Source organism: Sciurus carolinensis, chromosome 7, assembly GCF_902686445.1.
Source record: "Sciurus carolinensis chromosome 7, mSciCar1.2, whole genome shotgun sequence".
In the NCBI taxonomy this organism is placed as follows: domain Eukaryota; kingdom Metazoa; phylum Chordata; class Mammalia; order Rodentia; family Sciuridae; genus Sciurus; species Sciurus carolinensis.
Window position 1 is genome coordinate 36,755,487 of NC_062219.1, and position 21,217 is coordinate 36,776,703.

General features: G+C 34.3%; 1 protein-coding gene across 7 annotated transcripts in view; it reads left to right on the forward strand.

The window, feature by feature from the left end:
* The window catches only part of Ptprk (protein tyrosine phosphatase receptor type K), a 547,068-nt gene extending 534,426 nt beyond the window's left edge, over positions 1 to 12,642 (forward strand). For all 7 annotated transcript variants that reach the window (XM_047559451.1, XM_047559450.1, XM_047559453.1 and 4 more), the window contains 8 exons: positions 959 to 1,094; positions 1,324 to 1,473; positions 2,366 to 2,539; positions 4,368 to 4,499; positions 4,635 to 4,760; positions 7,651 to 7,814; positions 8,347 to 8,482; positions 11,156 to 12,642. In XM_047559451.1, the coding sequence (XP_047415407.1) occupies positions 959 to 1,094; positions 1,324 to 1,473; positions 2,366 to 2,539; positions 4,368 to 4,499; positions 4,635 to 4,760; positions 7,651 to 7,814; positions 8,347 to 8,482; positions 11,156 to 11,209 (1,072 nt within the window). In that variant the 3' untranslated portion in view covers positions 11,210 to 12,642. The remainder of the gene's footprint in view (positions 1 to 958; positions 1,095 to 1,323; positions 1,474 to 2,365; positions 2,540 to 4,367; positions 4,500 to 4,634; positions 4,761 to 7,650; positions 7,815 to 8,346; positions 8,483 to 11,155) is intronic.
* Positions 12,643 to 21,217: the final 8,575 nt, after the last annotated feature.

The following is a 21,217-nucleotide window of genomic DNA, read 5'->3' on the forward strand; positions in this document are numbered from 1 at the left end:
AGGACTTTCTTTATTTAATCATAGAGGTTTACTTTCTCAGAAATTGCTTGTTTGAGAGGTGCTCCAGGAGTCTCAGATACTCTTTTGAAACAGAAGTATCATCTGCCACTTAATTAATACCCACGCATCTCTGATTATATAGTGACCCCCCCTTTAAAAAATCTCCTTTATCTTGTTTGCTCTATTGACTTCTCTATATAAAATTGGAGAGACATTCCCTGGAGTTAAAATAATCAAAGTATGTTATTTCATGTTTTTTATTTAAATATAGTAAGATAGCGGCTATCGTGACCTGCTGGGAATCAGTCTACATCTAACAATTCATTTTTATTTTCCCTTCAGATCATGATTCCAATATTCTTTCTCCTATTGAGTCCTCTCTTCAATAGCCATCATTCTCTTCCCACCTGTCCCAGGAGCATTTCCTGTGAATTGTGGCTCCTCAGATTTCCCTCTGAAAGGCTTTGGAATAAATGTTCTTTTGCCCCGGTTTTTTGCCCCGGTTTTTACGTGGGTGTCTCTGAGAGACTGAGCCTCATTCTCACATTGTTGTCAGGGGGACCCACAAAATAAGTGTGAAATAATTTCCATTTGGAGTTAAAATTTATAGTCTGAATTCACCAATTAATCAATCCTATGAGTTTAAAATTATATGTATTAAATTAATATGCAATACAGACTATGTGAGAAAAGTATGAAACTTGAACAACATATATTCATTATTTTCAATTTGTAAACACTTTGAAACTCTTTTTCCAAATCTTCAGTTTATACCAAGCCAGATACTCAACAGGAGGTTATCTACATTAATAAGTTTTTAAACAGCATTTACAAATGAAGCATCTCACAATTCATTAAATCAATTTGATTTCACCTATCTCAAAGTGAAAATATCTTTATTTAAGGCCATAATGATAAACCCGTTTCTCACAATTCTTCAATTTAATGTTTTCTACAGTGCTGGGGCTGGACGAACTGGCTGCTACATTGTGATTGACATCATGCTGGACATGGCTGAAAGAGAGGGTGTTGTTGACATCTATAACTGTGTCAAAGCCTTAAGATCTCGTCGTATCAATATGGTCCAGACAGAGGTATATTGATTTACCTCTAGTGAACTTTTTTTTTTTTTTGCTTTCCATCACCTATAAAAAACAAAATAGTAGTAGATGTTTTAAAAATATATAATCAATGTTAGATCATCAAATCATATAGGAAATTTAAGGTACAATAATAGTTTCAAAGAGAGAAAATTATCATCTACCTTTGACACAAAATTTTTATTGAAATAGCATAAAATTTTCTTTTCCTTTCTTTTGATAGGAACAGTATATTTTTATTCATGATGCCATTTTAGAAGCCTGCTTATGTGGAGAAACTGCTATCCCTGTCTGTGAATTTAAAGCTGCATATTTTGATATGATTAGAATAGACTCCCAGACTAACTCTTCACATCTCAAAGATGAATTTCAGGTATGGACTATTTCTAAGGTCTCTTTTATGACTTAGTACAATTTGTTCTGGGCACTAATAGTTCTTTTAAGAAAGGTCTTTCAAGTCAAATTTATAACCTTTGACCCTATTTCAAGTATAATAAAATACCTGTCTCTTTCATTATACATATTATGGAGTCACTTTTGTATTAATGAGCTCACTTTTCCTGTATCCTGAAGGGCAAATGAGTTCATACTCAGGGAAGAGAATGAGGACAAAATATTGTAAAAGTCAAATTTGGTAATGATTTGTGTGTATTTATAACCTCTTTTTCCCCGTGTAACTTTGTGGATCTTGACCTTCTTGCCATTAACAATGTGAAGAGATCAAGCACATTAAGAAAAATAGCTGAAGTTTGTACTAAACTTTGTCTCTAAATAGCCCCAAATGTTTTTACTGCCCTTAAAACAATCCTGAAGTTAGATGAAAAATGAAGTCAAGGGTAAGCTCTAGAACTCTAATCCTTTGAATCTTAATTTAGCACTCTTCCTAACACTCACTATGTCTTCAAACACAGTTTGCCAAAATGTGATTGTGAATGATACAATTTCTGACCTTGAAGGTCATCATCATCATCTTGGGCCACCCTGACTGGGTTTTCTTTGGTTAGTTCATGTATCTTACAGGTAGCTGTGTTTTTTAGCTTCACTTTCCTCTAACAAGCAGCGCATGGAAGAATCTGCATCTAGTTTCTTTGCACTTCTCAGGCTTCATTAGCTATAACTAAAAAGTATCAGCCTGTCATAATGGCAACTACCATTGCCCACACAAATCCTTCACTTTCCACTTGGCCTCCCAAATTCCTGATGGATCTGTGTTATGCTATTAAATGGGTCACTGTCTTTTAACCTGGGTTCCCTTTTCTTTTCAGACTCTGAATTCAGTCACCCCTCGACTACAAGCTGAAGACTGCAGTATAGCATGCCTGCCAAGGAACCATGACAAGAACCGTTTCATGGACATGCTGCCACCTGACAGATGTCTGCCTTTTTTAATTACAATTGATGGGGAGAGCAGTAACTACATCAATGCTGCTCTTATGGATGTAAGAGACTGCCTTCTTTGTTAGTGTAAAGTGCCATGAAAATCTACATAATACAACTGAACACTGGCTAGTTTTCTTTTCTAGGAATTTAAAATGGCTTAGAAAAATTGGAAACTTTGAAATACAATTTTTTGGAGAGTGATTTTAGGTTTTTTCCTGCAGAAACTCTTAGTAGCTATACTTGTTGAAGTTTTTTGGTAGATTTAAAGCTTGATTGTCAATTATTATACAGGATAAACTGTAGGTTACATTTCTCATCTTAATTATTTTCGAAAAAGAAAGTCATGCCTAATCTGTTTTGAATATCATCAGGAATGAATGTTTTAAATGACAAAACACTATATCCTACCAAAGTTGTGTTACTTTAGAAAATTTGGGGGTATTTAATATTCCAGTAATTTATAGATACTTTGTTTTATTTACTAATAGAGACTATTTAAAAGTAACTAAGGAACCCATGTGCAATACAATATTAATCCATTCATTTTCTTGAAAGAGCTATCTTATCTCATTCTAATTTTCATCAAATGTGAGTGCTCCAACATATACTTGGTGTGTTAGTAACCCATAAATACAGTGACATGGAAAGAGAGTTTTAAATGATGTCTTTGGCTACCTTAATTTAGGTTAACCTGGGAAAAAGCAAGAAGATTATCAAGATTCAGGATCATTTTAAATAGTTTACTACCTTCATTTCTAGCTTTCGCCCTTTAACTATGAAATCATAGCAAGGAGAAATTTGAAGTTAGAAACCTTTCCTTTCTTACTATAATGAGGCTAAGTTGTTACTTCTGTTATGTTTTCTAAAATTACCATCTTCATATTAATAGCCTTGTATGGAGTAGAAACTTAGATTAGCCCAAGACCAGTCTAATCCAGTGACTTTGTTCTTTTTTGTGATACAGAGCAAAATAATCTAGAAACAGCTCAAATGAAAAGCTCTCATCCTTGCTATAATACCTAGTGTCTTGCCAGTGATATAAATTAATACATAGAAAAATATATTCCTATTTTAGTGGAGATATGAATCTGAAGAAAACCAGATTTCCCAGGCCAGATAGACATTGCCTTTATTATCCCCTCCTCTGGGAAAAGATAATGTGTTGAGTCCTAATCAAGGGCATTTGGTAAAGAAGGTGCCATCACGCCTTTGAGTAGGACCAAGAAGTGCACTGTTGTTAACTCTCTTGTCACTTGAGGATTTTAAATGATTGAAACTGTCATTCCCAACATTGAAGTTCATTGATGTTCATGGCACAGGCACCATGGAAATGAATTGCCTATTGCAAAATATGCTGTGAATACCCACATAACATAAAAACCAGGAGAGTTGGAGGTACCTGTGTTTTTTCTTATTTGAAGAGGAGGAGAGTCAGTTTTATTTACACACACACATACACACACACTTACAGGAGATTGACAGACAAACATACTGGGGATTTTGTGCTTACTTTGCCTTCAATCTTTCAGAGACTCACTACCTTTGGGAAATTGAAACAGTCCAACAAATATCTCATGGAACATCTTTACCTCAAGAATTCCTTAGTTTCATCTTTTGAATTTGTCCCATATTTATGTTTGTCATTGAAGTAAAAATTCAGTTCTTGATTTGAATTGTTTTGAGCCACGAATGTTTTCCCACAAAACTGATACATTACTAATTCCAGTGAATTCCAGTGACCCCAGGGCTTAGGCAACTCTCTGGCTCCATCTCTATGTGTAGCTAGCACCTCTACAGTCCTACATTGAACTGTGTTGAATCTGGACAACTTATCCAATCATGCATTTTGAGTTATTATATTTCTCTATCTATCTTGTTTCTTCACAGAGCTACAGGCAACCAGCTGCTTTCATTGTCACACAATACCCACTGCCAAACACTGTGAAAGACTTCTGGAGATTAGTGTATGATTACGGCTGTACTTCCATTGTGATGCTAAATGAAGTCGACCTGTCCCAGGTTAATAGCCATGTATTGCTTTGTATATTTGTTTACAATTTAAGAAGTAACAAAATGCTATTTCCTGCTTTACAGTACTCTAATTAGAAAAAATAATGCTCCTTTTCTTTTTCTTTCAAAACATTCATGACCTAGGGCTGCCCGCAGTACTGGCCAGAAGAAGGGATGCTACGATATGGCCCTATTCAAGTGGAATGTATGTCTTGTTCAATGGATTGTGATGTGATCAACCGGATATTTAGGATATGTAATTTAACAAGAGTAAGTCTTTGTTGGGTCATTCTATGGAAGCTGATTCAGAACAAGTAGATCATGATCATGATGGGATATAATCCAATTCAGACAATAGGGAGCGAAGAATTAATAAGCTCTACATAATCTTATCTCAAAGCTAGTAAGCATCTTATACTTTAGTACAAGGAAAAAGACATTCCAAATGCAAGAAATTAGAAATTTGAGCTAGATTTGTGGGTCAGTTACTAGACTAACATATCATAGTGATCTAGATTCAGGTGCAGTGGCTCAATCAAGAATCAGGCTTGATGGCCCAGGCCTGGCTTCTGAGGAGATGTGCATTTATGTAAAAGATGACTACATTTCTAGTAGTGACACTCAACAGAGGCATGTGATTATGAAATAAGAACATAATAGAGATGATAATGACAGAGCAGCTTTACCCCAGGATGATGGGATATATCAGATCAGCCTATAGGAGAGACCAATGTCACTATTCCAAGACCTGTACATAAGAGAGAAATCCAAGACCAAAGGAGAAGATTAATCCCAGCCATCACTGATTCTCTTCCAACCCACAACCTTGTCTTTCTATTAATGTCCCAATGTCCAGTTCTGTCCAGATCTTAAAGGGAAAGGGTCAGTGCTGATGCCCCTGTACCTTTTCCCAGCTGCTAAGTCATAGTTGTGTCCTTCAGGAGTCTTTTCCCTTACTGTTCATATGCTTTGCACTAATGGCAAGTTTGAGGGTCTCTCAAAAAAAAAAAAAAAAGTACTTGTAATAAATACTGTTTTATGTAATCAGAGAGCAAACAGAATGTAAAAAGAAAACATTGGAACCCCCCTAGATTTGTGCTTTTTACAAGGGAAATTGCTATGTTTTTTAAAGCACCAGTTCTATGTATGTGTATTATTTTAAGTGTGTGATTAGGATTGTCTTGTTTCGGTGTTTCTCATATCCAAATGTCTATATGTGTGTCATGTTAATTAGTCTATATGTATATAACTATGAGCAAGGGATAAAATCATATCCAATTCTATTGCTCATTTCAGTGGTGAAAAAAGGATAACTTCAATCATGTCATAATACTCATGCATATCTTAGATGTTAATTTAAATGGAATCTCATTATGTCTGCACATCTGTTACATTATGGTTCTAGTAATATTTTAGCTAAGAAACTATAGCTGCTGAACGAAGAAAGTAAAACTCATCTGTGAATTGAAATGTTTGTATAAAAAAATTTCTAGGAATAAGACCTCAAATCTGTATTACTTTTTTTCCCAGCATATATATTTATTTGTTTTTATTTATCTTCCTCTATATTTGGCATCCTGGTACTTATTTTTTTCCCTCTGTTACATTTTTTTTCTCTTCCCTGTTTGATTATTGAGTACTATTCACTTCATCAAATTTTAGTATGCACAAATTGAGTTTGTAGAAGGTAGGACCTGTGTCCTACCAAGAGATGCATAAACCCTTATCGTGTGGAATTTAGGATTGCATGCCCGATAATATAGATTACTCAATGTGTTGCATGGTGTTCCTGATAGTTCCTATTGAGAATTTAAGCTTTTGATTTCTTTCAATAGCATTACTATTGGAAAGTGTTATGCACACTTCTTATGATAGAGTTTAGGAAGAAAAGAAAGATTTCCATACCTTTAAGGAATTTATATTTTGTCAAGAAAAAATAAGCACTCAGCAACTAATTATATTATCATTTATATACAAATATGATTTCATATGATAAGGAATAAAAGAAGGTTTCATTGGATGAAACAGAGTGATCAGAGAAGACTTCTCTGAGATCAAGCTATTTTAAGCCCAAAATTGAAGAACAGATAGGTGTTATTTCAGGGTGAGGTAACCACAAATTTTTTTTTTTTTTTGGTACCAGTGAATGAATTCAGGGGCACTTAACCACTGAGCCACATCATTTTGAGACAGTCTCAAAAAGTTACCCAAGGCCTTGCTAAATTGCTGAGGCTAATAATCAACCATCTTTGTTTGCCCAACAAAGAGAGCTTTCCCAGGATACCCAAGTTTGAAAAGGTCCCAGAAAACCTATGTCAAGTTGTTCACTCTTCTTAGGATTGAAAAGGGCAAGCAAGAAGGAAGTTTTCAAGATGAAAGAGACAGTTTACAAAATCCCCCAGGCAAGAAGTGACTTGATAAATAGATTGAAGAAGGTCAATGTGTCTAAAAAAATCTGTCTAAAACTTGAATACCTTGTTAGATTAAAAATAAATTTGGAGAAGGAGGTGGAGCTAGATTATGTAAGAATTTTTAAATTATGGCAGAAATTTTGATTTTATGCTAACATTCATTTGGAAGCCATTAAAGCAGGCAATGACAAGAACATTTTTGCATTTCAAAATAATTATGATGCCTATATTAACAAGGGGTTGGAGGGAGATCAAAGTTCATTCAGGGGGATCAATTAGGAGGTAATTGTCGCAAATGTGATTGGCAATGGCCTAAAGAAAAAGAGATAAATTTACAAGTTATTTAGTAAGCATAAAGATAGGGATCATTACTGGATTTGGAGTGTGAGGGAAGCAGGTATAGACAAAGATTCCCATGTTTTCTGCTGTTGTAATTTGGAATGTCTCCATATGGGCATGTACATACTAGGACTGAAATTAAGTAAGCCCAATCCAATGTAAGTTTCATTTGTGTTGTAAGTTGAATGTACCTTTCACTTTTTTTTCTCACTCAAATCTTTTTTTAATTATTTTTAATTTATTTTTTATTTTTTATTTTTATTTTTTACAGACTGCATTCTGATTCATTGTACGCAAATGGGGCACATCATTTCGTTTCTATGGTTGTGCACAATGTAGATTCATACCATTCGCATAATTTACCTAACTTCTAGTCTCAACTCACAATAAAAATCCATTTCCCTCCACAGCCACAGGAAGGTTATCTGATGGTACAGCAGTTTCAGTATCTAGGATGGGCTTCTCATCGAGAAGTGCCTGGCTCCAAACGATCATTTTTGAAGCTGATCCTGCAGGTGGAAAAATGGCAGGAAGAATGTGAGGAGGGGGAAGGCCGGACCATCATCCACTGCCTGTGAGTTGGGCAGCTTGACCTGGACGGTCAGGGGGATCTTGGTGGGCATTTCCTCATTAGACTTTGCAATTTTTATGTTGAAGAATTCTTAATTCATATCTTAACAGACCTCCCATAGATGTTACTTCAAAGTAGAGCTTCTTTCTTATGATATTATAATTAACTGCTAACTTTAATTTTTATATTTTCTAAATATTGATTATTATATAGTTGTTCATCTGATTTAAACTCTTTGGAACACTACTCTGAACAACTTCTGATTTACACATTACAGATCTGTCAGAATCTCAAGAAATCTGGGTTTCAGGTCTCTATGCCTACAACATATTCCTAAGTGCAAGCTATTAAGCTCACCTCATCCTCAAGCTTCCTCCTCTCTGACCTTTACACATACAGTCATGCATATAAAGCAAAAGGAAGACACGAATGAAAAAAACAAATTTAAAGGCAATTTTTGTTTTTGCGAACATATATTACAGTATGACAAGCGGTCCCCAAAGTTGATAAAATATCTTTGCTCTCTCTGCTTTAGAAATGGTGGTGGTCGAAGCGGCATGTTCTGTGCCATAGGCATCGTTGTTGAAATGGTGAAACGGCAAAACGTTGTTGATGTTTTCCACGCAGTAAAGACACTGAGGAACAGCAAGCCAAACATGGTGGAAGCCCCGGTAAGTCACAGTCTTGGACTTAGAAGGGGTCTTAGAGGTTATGTAGTCATATATCTACTTACCAATTGACTTCATGCACCAGGGGAAGCAGATGTGAAGATGAATTGCAGGGACTTTCCTGCCTAACTGATAGATTGTGAAGTATCTTCCTCTACCCACATAAATTTACTGAACATCACATAAAATGCTAATGATGAAGGAAATTAATTTTGGGAAACACATAGGATTTTTTTCCCTATTATATCCAACAAACATTTACTATAATAACCCTTGATGAATGTCTCTAAAAAAATTTAAATCCTTCTAGCGGTATTCTCACTTACTTTTATTTCTTAAAGCATATTGAGATAACTGGGAAAACATGTATCTGAGGTCATACTCACGTTAACTCAGTACCTTAGACACCCAGTGTTTTTAAAGGGCAATGAAATTTATCTTAGTCTTTATCCACAATTTTTCTTTTCCTGATCAAACTATAAATTGTTAAGCTACCATTATTCACAGTTTCCAACTTTTACAACTATAGAGTACAGTTCATATGGTATTTCATGAGTTTGTCTGGGCTCATAAAATCATAATACAGCTTGCAGAATATCAGCTGATTGGTGTGTATGCACAGTTTCATCTGGATGAGGCTGTATGCAGAGTAAGAAAGAAGGTTCTTACCTCTGTAACACATTTTCCTTCTAAAGAGAGAGATCTGTGGGTTACACATATGTACATAATGGGATTAGGTTAGGAGCAGCTGTGTAGTTTATGCTCAAAGAAAAGTAAACCAGAAAAACCAAGGCATCATTGTTCTTGCCCTACATTTATCAAGATGATCAGATAACTAAAATGAGCAATTCAATAAGCCTTAAAGTATTTTCACCACTTCCTGCTCCTGGATTGTTCACACAAGATGTGCATTGCTTCCTGAGACAAAAATCTAAAGACTGAAAATTATGCTGTTTCTCTTTTACAAGTGGTAGCAGATTTCTGCCCTTTCTCAAGACCCCTCACAACCCCTCTTCTCCATGTTGGACAAGATGAGGTTTGTTTTGTCTGAAGTGTTGACAATTGAGGAGACAGAGTTTGAATTTGAGGGATTTTTTTGAGGCACAATCGGCAGATCTTCTTACAAAATGGATAAATAATAGTTATGCCCTTAAACTCTTTTATCATTTGAAGGTTTGTTACCTGTAAAATTTAAACTCTGTTTCCCTCACAAGGATCAAGTCATCTTAAAATCATCTTGGGGTTCACTCCTAGCTCAGAATTCAACTTTTACCTTGAATTTTAAGTTTGATATCCCAACTTTTCTTTAAATTAAGATCTTGTAGCTAAACTCTGCCATTCTAGAATATTACAGTGTGTTACTATTTTCTTTTACATTCCTGCCCCATGAATCCTGACTAAACATCCTGTTTAATCAAGATTAATGATTAGTTATTGTGCCATGGGGTTGACCTGAGTTTGGTAAGGACATTTGGTTTGTAAACAAAATTGATGGAGACTGTTTTAAAAAGACACAAATTTCTAAGCACTTTTTGGGCCTTTCTATATGTATTTACCACAACACTAGGTTAATTTAAATCATATTCACTTTGGTAATTAGTATAAAAATGATGAACTCCTCTTGAGGAAAGTTTTATTACCCAGGTTCATTGTTAGAGACACCTGGAAGTTCTCTTTAGAAGTAATGGACATTTTAGACTGCATGCCAGTCCAGCCTGAAGTTTTACCTGCATGGACTGAATTAGGAAGTTTTCAATGAGTTACATATTGTAAGTCAGAATTTATAATATGGTCTCTGAATTTTTCTAAATTCTTGATAATGGATCAAGTTCATGGATAAATTTAAATGAAAGGTAATTTTAACTCAGAAACTTTTTGGCAACTAAGTTGTCTTAGAGGTTGCAGAAAGAAATTGTTAGATATAAATCGAATTGAAAATTTTAAGAACCACTATTTTATTTAAGAAATATTCTTGTAAAATTTGCTTAAATTGGGTTCTGAAGGATCATGAACTATAGCAAAATTTAAAAACTTGAAATTGCAAAAGGCAGTTTAAAACAATTGTCTACCTTCTTTCTCTTTCTAAGAAAATAATATAAAATGTGGAGAAAAGTATTTGCACACTTCTTAGCAATATAAAACAGGAAAAACTAAAAAACAACTTAAGAGTCAAACACTCAATATGATAGTTTTTATGTAATATTAAAAGATATTAAATAGCATGGAAAAAGCCTTGTTACATAAAAGAAAGTAAAATATAAAACCATACTCTAAAAGATGAAATTATATTCATTCTGAGATAATTATTTCAACCACGTATAAAAGCAGGTTGAAGCAAACTAAGACAGTATTTAAACAGTTGGTTCTTATGGTTGAATTATAGCTTTTTTTCTGATTCTCTATATTTTTATGTGCTGAGAAATTTTTCTGTAATGATGAGGTATTGCTACTGTAATCATATAAAAATCTGGACATTTATGAATTTTTTGATAGAAAACATCAAAAGATAAAATTTTGTCTTTTAACATCATTTCTCTTTTTAAATAGGGGTCTTTTGACTCAAGTATAAAATTTGTATACCTAGATGTTCATCTTGTATATAGACAAATAATAGTTATTATTCACCATTAGCCTTTTTAAAACTTTTCTCAACCCTTTTGTCTTAATGTTTTTTAGGAACAGTACCGTTTCTGCTATGATGTAGCTTTGGAGTACCTGGAAACATCTTAGTTGGGTGAGACTTTTTACAGTGCATCCAAGCAGAAACCCATTCACCTGTTGAGCCAGCAACTGTTGTACCTGTTACACCTGTGCAGAAAGATTTTAATGTGGGGGGTGGGAGGCTTTTACATTTGAGAGGTAAAAGTATTTTTCTTATGAAGTTGTGTATCTTAATAAAAAGGACTTGATTAGTTTCTATTACTGTATTAAAGTGTCCACATTTAGTGCCACATAAATTATATTTAATAAGAACCAGATTCCAATGAGAACTTATCAGTGTTTGTACAGTGAACATGCAGCTTTTCTCCTTGTTTCAGTCAGACAGCCACTACATGTTGCATGAATTCATACTTTCTATGTGGCATTTCTCTCCCTTTTTAAATTAAAAGCTGTTGAACCTTTAAAGGAAGAAGAAAAAAAAACTGTGCAAATTCATAGTAAATTTCATTTTTTATATGTTCCAAGTGTAGCAGATCTCTATATAAATATATAAATATATATAACTGGCTTATTTTCTTTTAATGTGCAATGATGGCTGGATCATTTAAAGTTCTTTTTAGGAAATAACATAAGCCAAAGACTCAAGTGTAAATATGTCTATATGGAGAAAGCACATTATATTTATTGGTTACTTACATTCCTTTTTTGATGGCTAAAATACTACCACCACACAATCATTTTTGTTTCTGAAGAAAGCTTTTTCTTTAGCTAAAATCAACTGTAAACGATTTTTGTAGATTATTTTTTGTATGTTTTAGTGTAAGTAGAGGATAAACTTTTTATTCATAAACCAGGAAGCAATGTTCTTTATAGTGATTCTCTTGTGTATATGCTTGTGAATTAAATTTATGTGAAACACCTTGGCAATTGTCTTTTAATAGAGGACCAAATTAAAACATTTTGCTGAAAATGTATAGTTTTTCACAATTTCATTAGGTAAACAATGGTTTGGTGATCATACACGAGAAATCCACACATTAAAAGGCCTTGCTAGTGACTAGCACAATGTTGACGTAGCCTCTAAGCATTGTTTAAATTTTTAAGGAATCGATCTTTGCAGCCTGTGGCCAAGCAAGCACTGGTCAAGAACAGAAGATGGCAACATTTATGCTTTCAAGGTCAAGTTTTAGCAAACTGTAAACTGTCAAGGTGATGAAATGTTCCTTTTGATGTTTAAGTGCACATGCTTTGGGTTCTGAACATAGAAAGTGTAAACGAATCAATGCCAGATTCCTGTGTGAGTGTTGTCACAGGATACTCAAGTGAACCTTTCTAAATGTGGTCTTGTTCACATGCTCCTTGTAGCTGTAACTTCACATCATCAGCTTGCAGTTTGTTACTGACTAAAGCATTCCAGTGTCCTCTTTCTAGATTGCCAGTTCATGACATGGTGCTTATAGAGATTTAATTAAAGTAAGAGTGAAATAAAGTTTTTATAATTACAACAGTTCTTGTTTGCACATCATTTTTCTCCTTTTAATTTTCATCCTTCACTTCCAAATAAATAGCATATTCCTGTGCTCATTGACACAAGTAAGCCACAGAAATTCTATTAAAAGTATAACCAATATCCAAACTCTGACAATAGTTTGTTTTAGTTTGATTCCCTACATTGAATGCTAAAATGACCAGGTGAGTGGAGAGGGAAACAGCCAAAGAACTGACATTTTTTTTTCTTACAATTCTATATTTATATGTCACTATTCACGTATTTCTTTTTAATCTTTTTGGTTGCAGATGGACATGAGATGTTTATTTTGTTTTATGTGGTGCTAGGGATCAAACCCAGTACCTCACATGTGCTAGGCAAACACTCTACCACTGGGCCACAACCCCAGCCCTCACTATCCATTTATATAACATACTTCTTTATAACAAACTTGAGAAGTAGTAATTATCTTCTGCTTTTTACAGATGATGAAATTAAAACTACAAGAAGGTAAATTTGTTAATAGGTTTAAATCTGGGTTTAACTTAGCACCCCTCTCCATCCACTAAATACTCTGCTTCATGACTTTTGCAATGATGAACACTTTATTCCTATTGTTTCTCATTAATTGATTTTCTGATGAAGTGTTACCATTACAGGCCCCCTCAAGTTCCCATTTGCTACATGTATTAGATCATTTATGACTTTTACTAGTAAGAATTCAAATAAAGTGACTTTCTGTTTTCGTAGGAAGACTAATTTTCATGTAAACATGGAGACATTTGACTATTAAACATGGAGGATGTCTTAATCCATTCTCTGTTGCTGTTACAGAATTTCTGAGTTTAGGTAATTTATAAAGAAAAGAGGTTTATGTTGACCCTTGTTCTGAAGATTTAAAGAGTCCAAGAGCTTTTTACCTATACCTGCTTCACTTCCTGTGAGGGCCACATGCTGTCTCAACTCATGGTGGAGAGGAAAAACCAGCAGGTGCATGTGAAAGAGAGAGAGAGGGACCCAATACAGGACAGCTAATCAATTCTCAAGGGAAAGATGCTGATCTATTCATAAAAATTCCACTCCATGACCCAAATACCATGCAATAGGCCCCACTTCTCAAAACTGCCACTTTAGGAACCAAACCTAATTACAAGTTTTGATAGGAACAAACCATAGCAGAAATATTGAACAAAGAATCTAAGAACTCATTCAAGATTTCTTTGCCTAGTATGTTCACTATCTTCCTCACTACTGAGGATTCTGTTCTTGCTTACATGATTCTGATTTCACTTCTACTTACATGATTATACCACACACCACCAAAATCACCTTGAATACAGTTATTCATGAAGTTGAGCAGTCCATGCAGACTGCAAAATCCAAGCAAAGAACAAAAGGAGACCTTTTTATCTACATTAAGAAATAGAAATATTAGGCTTGCTCTGTTTGGACACCACAGAGAGCAATTCATCAAGAGACAAAGGGTGAAGGGGGCCTAAATCTGTTTTTCTGAAAACTCATATTCAAAATTTCATATTTCATACACTTAAGGACTTTCCTTAGTGAACCTAAGGAAATGGCCATGTCCTACCCAACCGTGGCCCTCTAGGAAGATGTGTTGGCTGAGCTCTAAAAGTTGACATGCTTTTAATTTCGTGCTCTCCTATCCCTGTGTCAGTCATTCCTTAAGTTGCTGCCAGGAAGTTGAACTTTACAGACCCCCTTCCCACGTATTATCTGTAGGAAAATGTTGGAAGTGTGTGGAGCCAGAGACACACAGGCAAGTGGGAATTTGCAAGTTTTAATCAAGTTCCTTTGAAAATGTTCTAGCCCTGTACTCCGAACTGCCTTCCTACTCTTTTTCTAGTATTTGGTTTTTGAAGAAAGGAAAGATCTTTGGATGAAAGTGTTACCACTCTGTAGCCAAATAATCCCTGGCTTTGAGGAATAAACAAAAAGGAAGATTTTTTTTTTCCTGGACATGAAGACAAGTTTACCTATGCACTGACATGTTGGTGTGCTTATTCAGAATTCATTTTACCAAGAATCTCTTGAATTCCAGGCACTTGTAACATGCGTGGAAGTCAGACACCAACAACTATTCCTTCTCAGATCTGCTCTGTTCTCAGAAAATGGTACCGATAAGGAAAGACATTCCTAGCATCTGAAAAACTTACTAGACACCAATAAATATTAAATTTAGGATAATAATGACTGTAGCTCAATAGGAGTAAGAGATAGTCTTTTAGCTCAGAAAGACCACTCTTGAGGTTAGCCTAGTTTTCATAGGGGAGTGAAAATTTTACATTTGTATTTCTTTTTTGAGCTTTGTAAGCATTCTTTTTTCATAACAAAATAGTCAGAAATCAATATTCTGTCATAACCCTATTTAATATAGGGTCGATATGCTATTTTATTTAATATCATTCTTAAGACAGCTGGCTGTGCCTCACTTAATAATTTCTACCTATATTATTTCATAAAGTCTCCCCACAGCTTAGGGAGGCTTGAAGTAGGAATGATATTATTTGAATTTGTTCACACCTCTGGTCTATTCAAGTGGTCTGTAGAGTATTCGAATATTATCTTTCTGAAACTAAAAGGAAAAGTCCTGTCTTGGGATTGACTTTAAGTAAGGTGTAAGTGACTCCTGGAATATAAATTGTCCAAAAAAATCAATGGAAATGTGATAGATATATAACACTTCTGAACTTGCAGCATCCTCCAAAGTAAATTGAAATGCTAACCTGGAAGATAACAAACACCAGAGAGACACTGTTGTTATCAAATCCTAAAATAAATTAATGGATGGATTTCTAGTCCACTGAAACAAACATAAGGTCCCCATAGAATGCCTGAAAGCTCTTTCTTTAATGTTAAAATCTGTCCATGGAGGAAAGAAGGGAGATAGTTTATGACAGATAACATTTCTTGTAATGTACTTGCCAATTGGAGAAAATGATCTACAATACCTAAAATCTAACACAGAAAACTGAGTGCTGATTTATTCTGATGCAGTTTTATCAGTCTCAACATCTGGTTACTCTTAAGTTTTACTAGTCTTGATTCAGTCTGGAGTATGTAGCATTTAAGCCAAACAGAGACACACACTACTTAGATGTAGGCCATGTAATCTCTCCAGATATACAAAAAATCTCTAAAATGAGTCATCAATGAATTATTTTCTTAAGAAGAAATCAGAATGCACAGGTGGGCACAGGCCATACATTTACCCTATGCTGCAGAGTCTTAGAGACAAAATCAAATTGCAAAAGGAGAGAAAGTATGTTTGTCATGGATCCACTTGTCATTTGAGAGAAGAAACTCGTGGCCACAGGTCGTGGAGGTACTGTGAGAAGGGAATCAGACCATGGATTTTTATGAATGACCACTCAGGTACTATTATTACGACAGATATATTAAACATGTATTTTCTACTAGGAGTATCTTTCATCTCTTTTATTTAAACAAAGGCCCCTGTTGATTCATCTTGCATTTTCACTGTGGATTGAAACACAGAGACTAGATATTCTGCCATCTTCAGCTCTACTATAAGCCTAGAAGCATGAGTGATGCTGATACATGGCATGTACTGTTTGACATAGAGGCCCAGAGGCAAAATATGAGGAGGCTGACTCCCACTTGGAGTTACAAGCACATTCAATCTCCAAAGAGGATGGCACAGACCTCCTACTAGCATTTGCTGCATGGAATATGGACCCTTTCACGTCCCATTTCCCAAGAGAGTGTAGAAATTAAAATGTTGATATTTTTAAAAAATTTTAATGTTGGTGACCAATTTAGTTAAAAAGAACAAGCAAAACAAAAACAAACCTTTGATCCCACCTCTTCAGAAAAAAAAACCCTTCTGAAGGCTGTTTCTGGTGTGGTGTGTAGGAGCTCCAGACTCCTGGATCATGAACACCATTGCAGGATACTGTACTTTCTTGTTTTGACCTTTTAAAACTTTTTTAAAAGAAACATGAGTTTTAATTGTTTCAAAATAGCTATCCTAACAGGTTTTTTTTTTTCTTCTTTGTCTTGTTTTCCATTTTAAAAATATGTGTAGCTGAATCTTAACTTCTAAGTTAGAAAAGAATAAAAGAATCATTGTCTCTTTCTGCTCCCTAGAACCTGCATTGAATCAGAAAAGCATATTTCAGAAAGTAACTCACACATTGCACCTAGTAAGCATCTCCAAAATGATGACTAGAAAGTAATTCTTTTGGAAATTCAAATGGAGGGCATTTGCTCTGTGAGCCAGGGGATGGCTTGACCCATTGGAGTCATGAGTGCAGAATAGCATCTGTGGAACCATGTTTCCAGATTGTGATGGCACATGCTGACTTCCATGGCAGGTGCAAAACAGCATGGACTCCTGCCAGCCCACAGTGGAAACCTGAACTCTACTTCCATAAATCTAATTCCCTGAAGCAGAGTCAGCAGACTGAAATTGATTTCTTTCCACTTTCATGCTATATTCTTGGCATTATAAAGTGAGTACATATGTATTAATTACTTACTTTCCAATGTCCGATTCTTCATTACTTAAGATGAAACGTGGTCAATAAGGGGGAAAATATCTACTTTCACATAAGAAATCACAGGATTGATTTTAGCTATGGAACAATAGAATATAAGAGAAACATTTGAAAGCATCAAATCCAATGCGCTTATTAATAAGTTTAAATTAAAACCTAGAGAAATCATATATCTATGAATAAAGGGCCAGATGGTAAATATTTTAAGATTTGTGAGCTACTGGTCTGTTAGCTTTGTTCCTTGACTTCCCCTTAAAAAGTGGCTGAAGTTGTTTCTTAAACTAGAAATGATGAAAGAATTTTTAAGAATTATGAAGAAAGAGTGAACAATGGAAAGAGCAAAATTATATATATATGTATGTGTATATATACATATATAATAGAATATCCTTTGTTACATACTTGTTTTATTATATTTGATGATAGAGACAAAAATATATAACACCATCAGATAGTCATGAAAATTATAATTAAAAATAGAAAATAAAATGTTCTAAATGTAAGATTTCCATATTTCACTTGAAGAAGTAAATTATTCAAATTACTAGATTATAATACCCAGATAAATCACTAAAAATATTACAGTAAAAGATACAGTCAAAACCATAAATGAATCAAGATGGAATCCTATATTTATATAACCCACACATAGGAAGGTAAAGAGTTACAGATGAATAAGAAAGGGAAAAAATAAATGACAGATCTGAGTGCTAACCTATCAACGATACCTTCAAATGGTGTAAATATGCCAATATAAAGTCACAGACTGGGAAGACTGAATAAACAGAAGCAACAAGAAACATGTCCCAGTTGTATTTTATACATAAGAAATTCATTTCATATTTAATACAATGGACTGGTTGAAGAATTGAAAAATGTGTATCATGCAAACATTCTACTTAAAAAATTATTAGCAGCTATATTAAAATTTGATAAGGTAGACTTATGAGCAAATGATACAAATCAGTGTCAAATTAGTACAGACACAGAAGGAGATTACGTGATGATCAACAGATGAACACACAAGGAAAACAACGATACTGAATGTGCGTAGCAAACCACAGAGCCTGAAAATGCATGAAGCAAAATCTGGTAGAGGTAAAAGAAGTAGAGGAATTCTTGGTTACAAAAATCAGAAACTATGCCATCTCTCAGCAACTGATAGAACTACTAGACAGAAAATCAGCAAAGATGTATAAGGTCTGAATAGCACTTTCAACAAGAGTCTAGTTTAAAGTGCAAATATGATAGAACACTCTGTACAACAGCAGCAAGATATGCTTATTTGGACCACCCATCGAGCATTCACCAAGATGGATAAGTAACCTGGGCCATAAAAAAAAAAAAAAAAAAAAAAAAAAAAAAAAAAAACTACAAACTTAAAAGATTTGAAAAAAGTCTGTATTTTCTTTGACCATCAAGGGATTAAACTAGAATTCTGTAATAGAAAACAACAGGTAAATCTCTAAACATACAGAAATTAAATTACACTCTGCTAAATAATTTATCAGACAAGGAGAAAGTTTCAAAAAATAAAATGAAAGGACAACATATTAAATATCTAGGATGCAGCAAGAGCAGTCATGACAGGATAGCACTAAATACTTACATTTGAAGTGAAGCAAGATCAAACAAGTTACAGAAGTCCCTATCTCAAGAAAAGAGAAAAAGAAGGGAAACCAAGAATTAGCAGAAGGAAGAGAATAATAAAGGTAAGGAGAAATCAATGGAAAGGAAAATAGAAAACAAAGAAGAATATGAAACAAAGCTCTGATTTAATAAAATCAATAAAATTGCTAAGCCTTCAGCAAGAAAAAAATAAGAATATGAAAAGAAAAACACATCACTAATATCAGATTGAAACAAGAGCACATCTACACAGATACCGCAACCATTAAAAAGATAATAAGAAAATGTTGAAAAAATTAATACTCATAAATTAAACAATTTGAAAAAAGGACCAATTTCTAATAACCAGCACCTGTTAAAACTCAATAAGATGAAATGTTCCAAATAATTTAAGAAATTAAATTCATAAATTAAAAGCTTTCAAAAGGAAATTTCCAAGTCCAGATGGTTTCAGAGAAGTGTATCAAACGTTTGAAGAACCAACAGCAATTTTGTACAATCTCTTCTAAAACATAAAGAAGGAAAGAACACTTTCATACTAATTTCATGAAGTCGTCATATTCCATTACTGAAGACAAAGACAATATAAAAAAAACTAAAACTATAAACAAATGTATGTCGGGAATTTTACACTAAAATTCTCAAAAAATATGTTAAACTTTATGCTTTGAAAAGCAATCAAAGTGTACATAAATACATGGAAATATATATTTGTTCATGGGTTTTAAGAATTAACACAGTAAAGATGTCAGTTCTTCCCCAATTAATCTAGTGGTTTAATGCAATTCCTATAAAAATTCCAACAAGGATTTTTGTAGATATAGTTAAATTTATTCTAAAATTTATATGGGAAGGCAATGGTGTAAGGTTATCTAAAACAATCTTGACCAAGAATAAAAGAGTAGGAAGAATCACTCTATCCAATATTAAGGCTTACTATGTAGGCATACTAATCAAGAGAGTGTTGTATTGGGTTTAGAAAAAAAGAATAAAAAAAAATGTTCCATATTTGGGCTAATCAGAGTTCTTAGACTTGGCCCTAAAAGTTGATAAATTAGACCTCATCAAAATTAAAAATTTTTATTCTAGGAAAGGCTACATAAGTAGAAGGGAGGAAAAGATTAGAAGAAAGTTTGGCAAAGTCTGATAAAAACACTTGTATTGAGGCAGCTGTATAAAGAACTTTCAAAACTTAACATTAAAAAAAAAGAAGCACTATTAGAAAGTGAGCAAAGACATGAAAAGACATCTCACTGAAGGGGATATACAGATGGCAAATAAGCACATGAGAAGATGCTGAACATTGTTAGCCATTAGGGAAATGCAAATTTAAACCATAATGAGCTATCACTACACAGTTTCGGAATGACTAAAATAAAACTAGTGACAATATCAAACACCAAATGCTGGTGAGGATGCAGAGAAACTGGATTATGCTTATGTTGCTAATGGGAATGTGAATGTTAGAGCCAATTTGGAAAAGAGTATGGCAGATTCTTACTTAACATGCAATAACATACAACCCAGCTATGGGCATTTATCCCAGAAAAATGAGAACTCATTGTCTTATTCCATTTGGGCTGCTATAACAAAATGCTATAGACTGTGTTGCTTAAAAACTAACAAATTTCCCACAGTTCTATAGCTTGGAAAGCCCAAGACCAAAATTAGGTAGATTTTGTGTCTGTGGGCCCACTTCCTGATTCATAGACCACTCTTTTTACTGTGTTGTCACAAGGGAGAAGGGGTAAAGAATCTCTCAGTGGTCTCTTTTATAAGAGCATAAAGTTTATTTGTTCATGAGGGCCATTCATCATGACCTAATCATATCCCCAAATCACCTCTTCCTAATGCCCTCAAGATTAGGATTTTCCACATATGAATTTGGAGTGGAAATAAACAGTCAATCCATTGCATTCTTCCATGCCCCTCTCCAAAATTCTTATGCTTCTCACTTGAGAAATACATTCATTCCATCCAAATACCCCTGAAAGGCTGAACTTGTTCTGACATCAGTTGAAAAGTCTAAGGTCTAGAGTCTCATCTAAGTATCATCTCTATCAGACACAGAAGAGACAATTTATTCTGAAGAAAATTCTTCTTGCTTCCAAACTGCAGTGCAGGAGAGCCACAAGACACACATTTGAACTCTAAAAAGGAGAAATATGAAAGAGTGACAGGTCCCAAGCATAATTAAAACTTTAGTACTGTAGAAGCTCAATTCTCTGCCCTCCAAGTCCACCAGAAAAAGTCCAGGGGTGAATAGATAATTATGGAACATTCATACTTGGAAATGCCACTATTAATGAAAAAGGAATGCTCTACTTATAGAACAACAACTTGGATGAATCCCCAGAAAATTAGGATGAGTGGAAAAAAGCAGGTATCAAAAGGTTACATGTTGTATGATCCATCCAC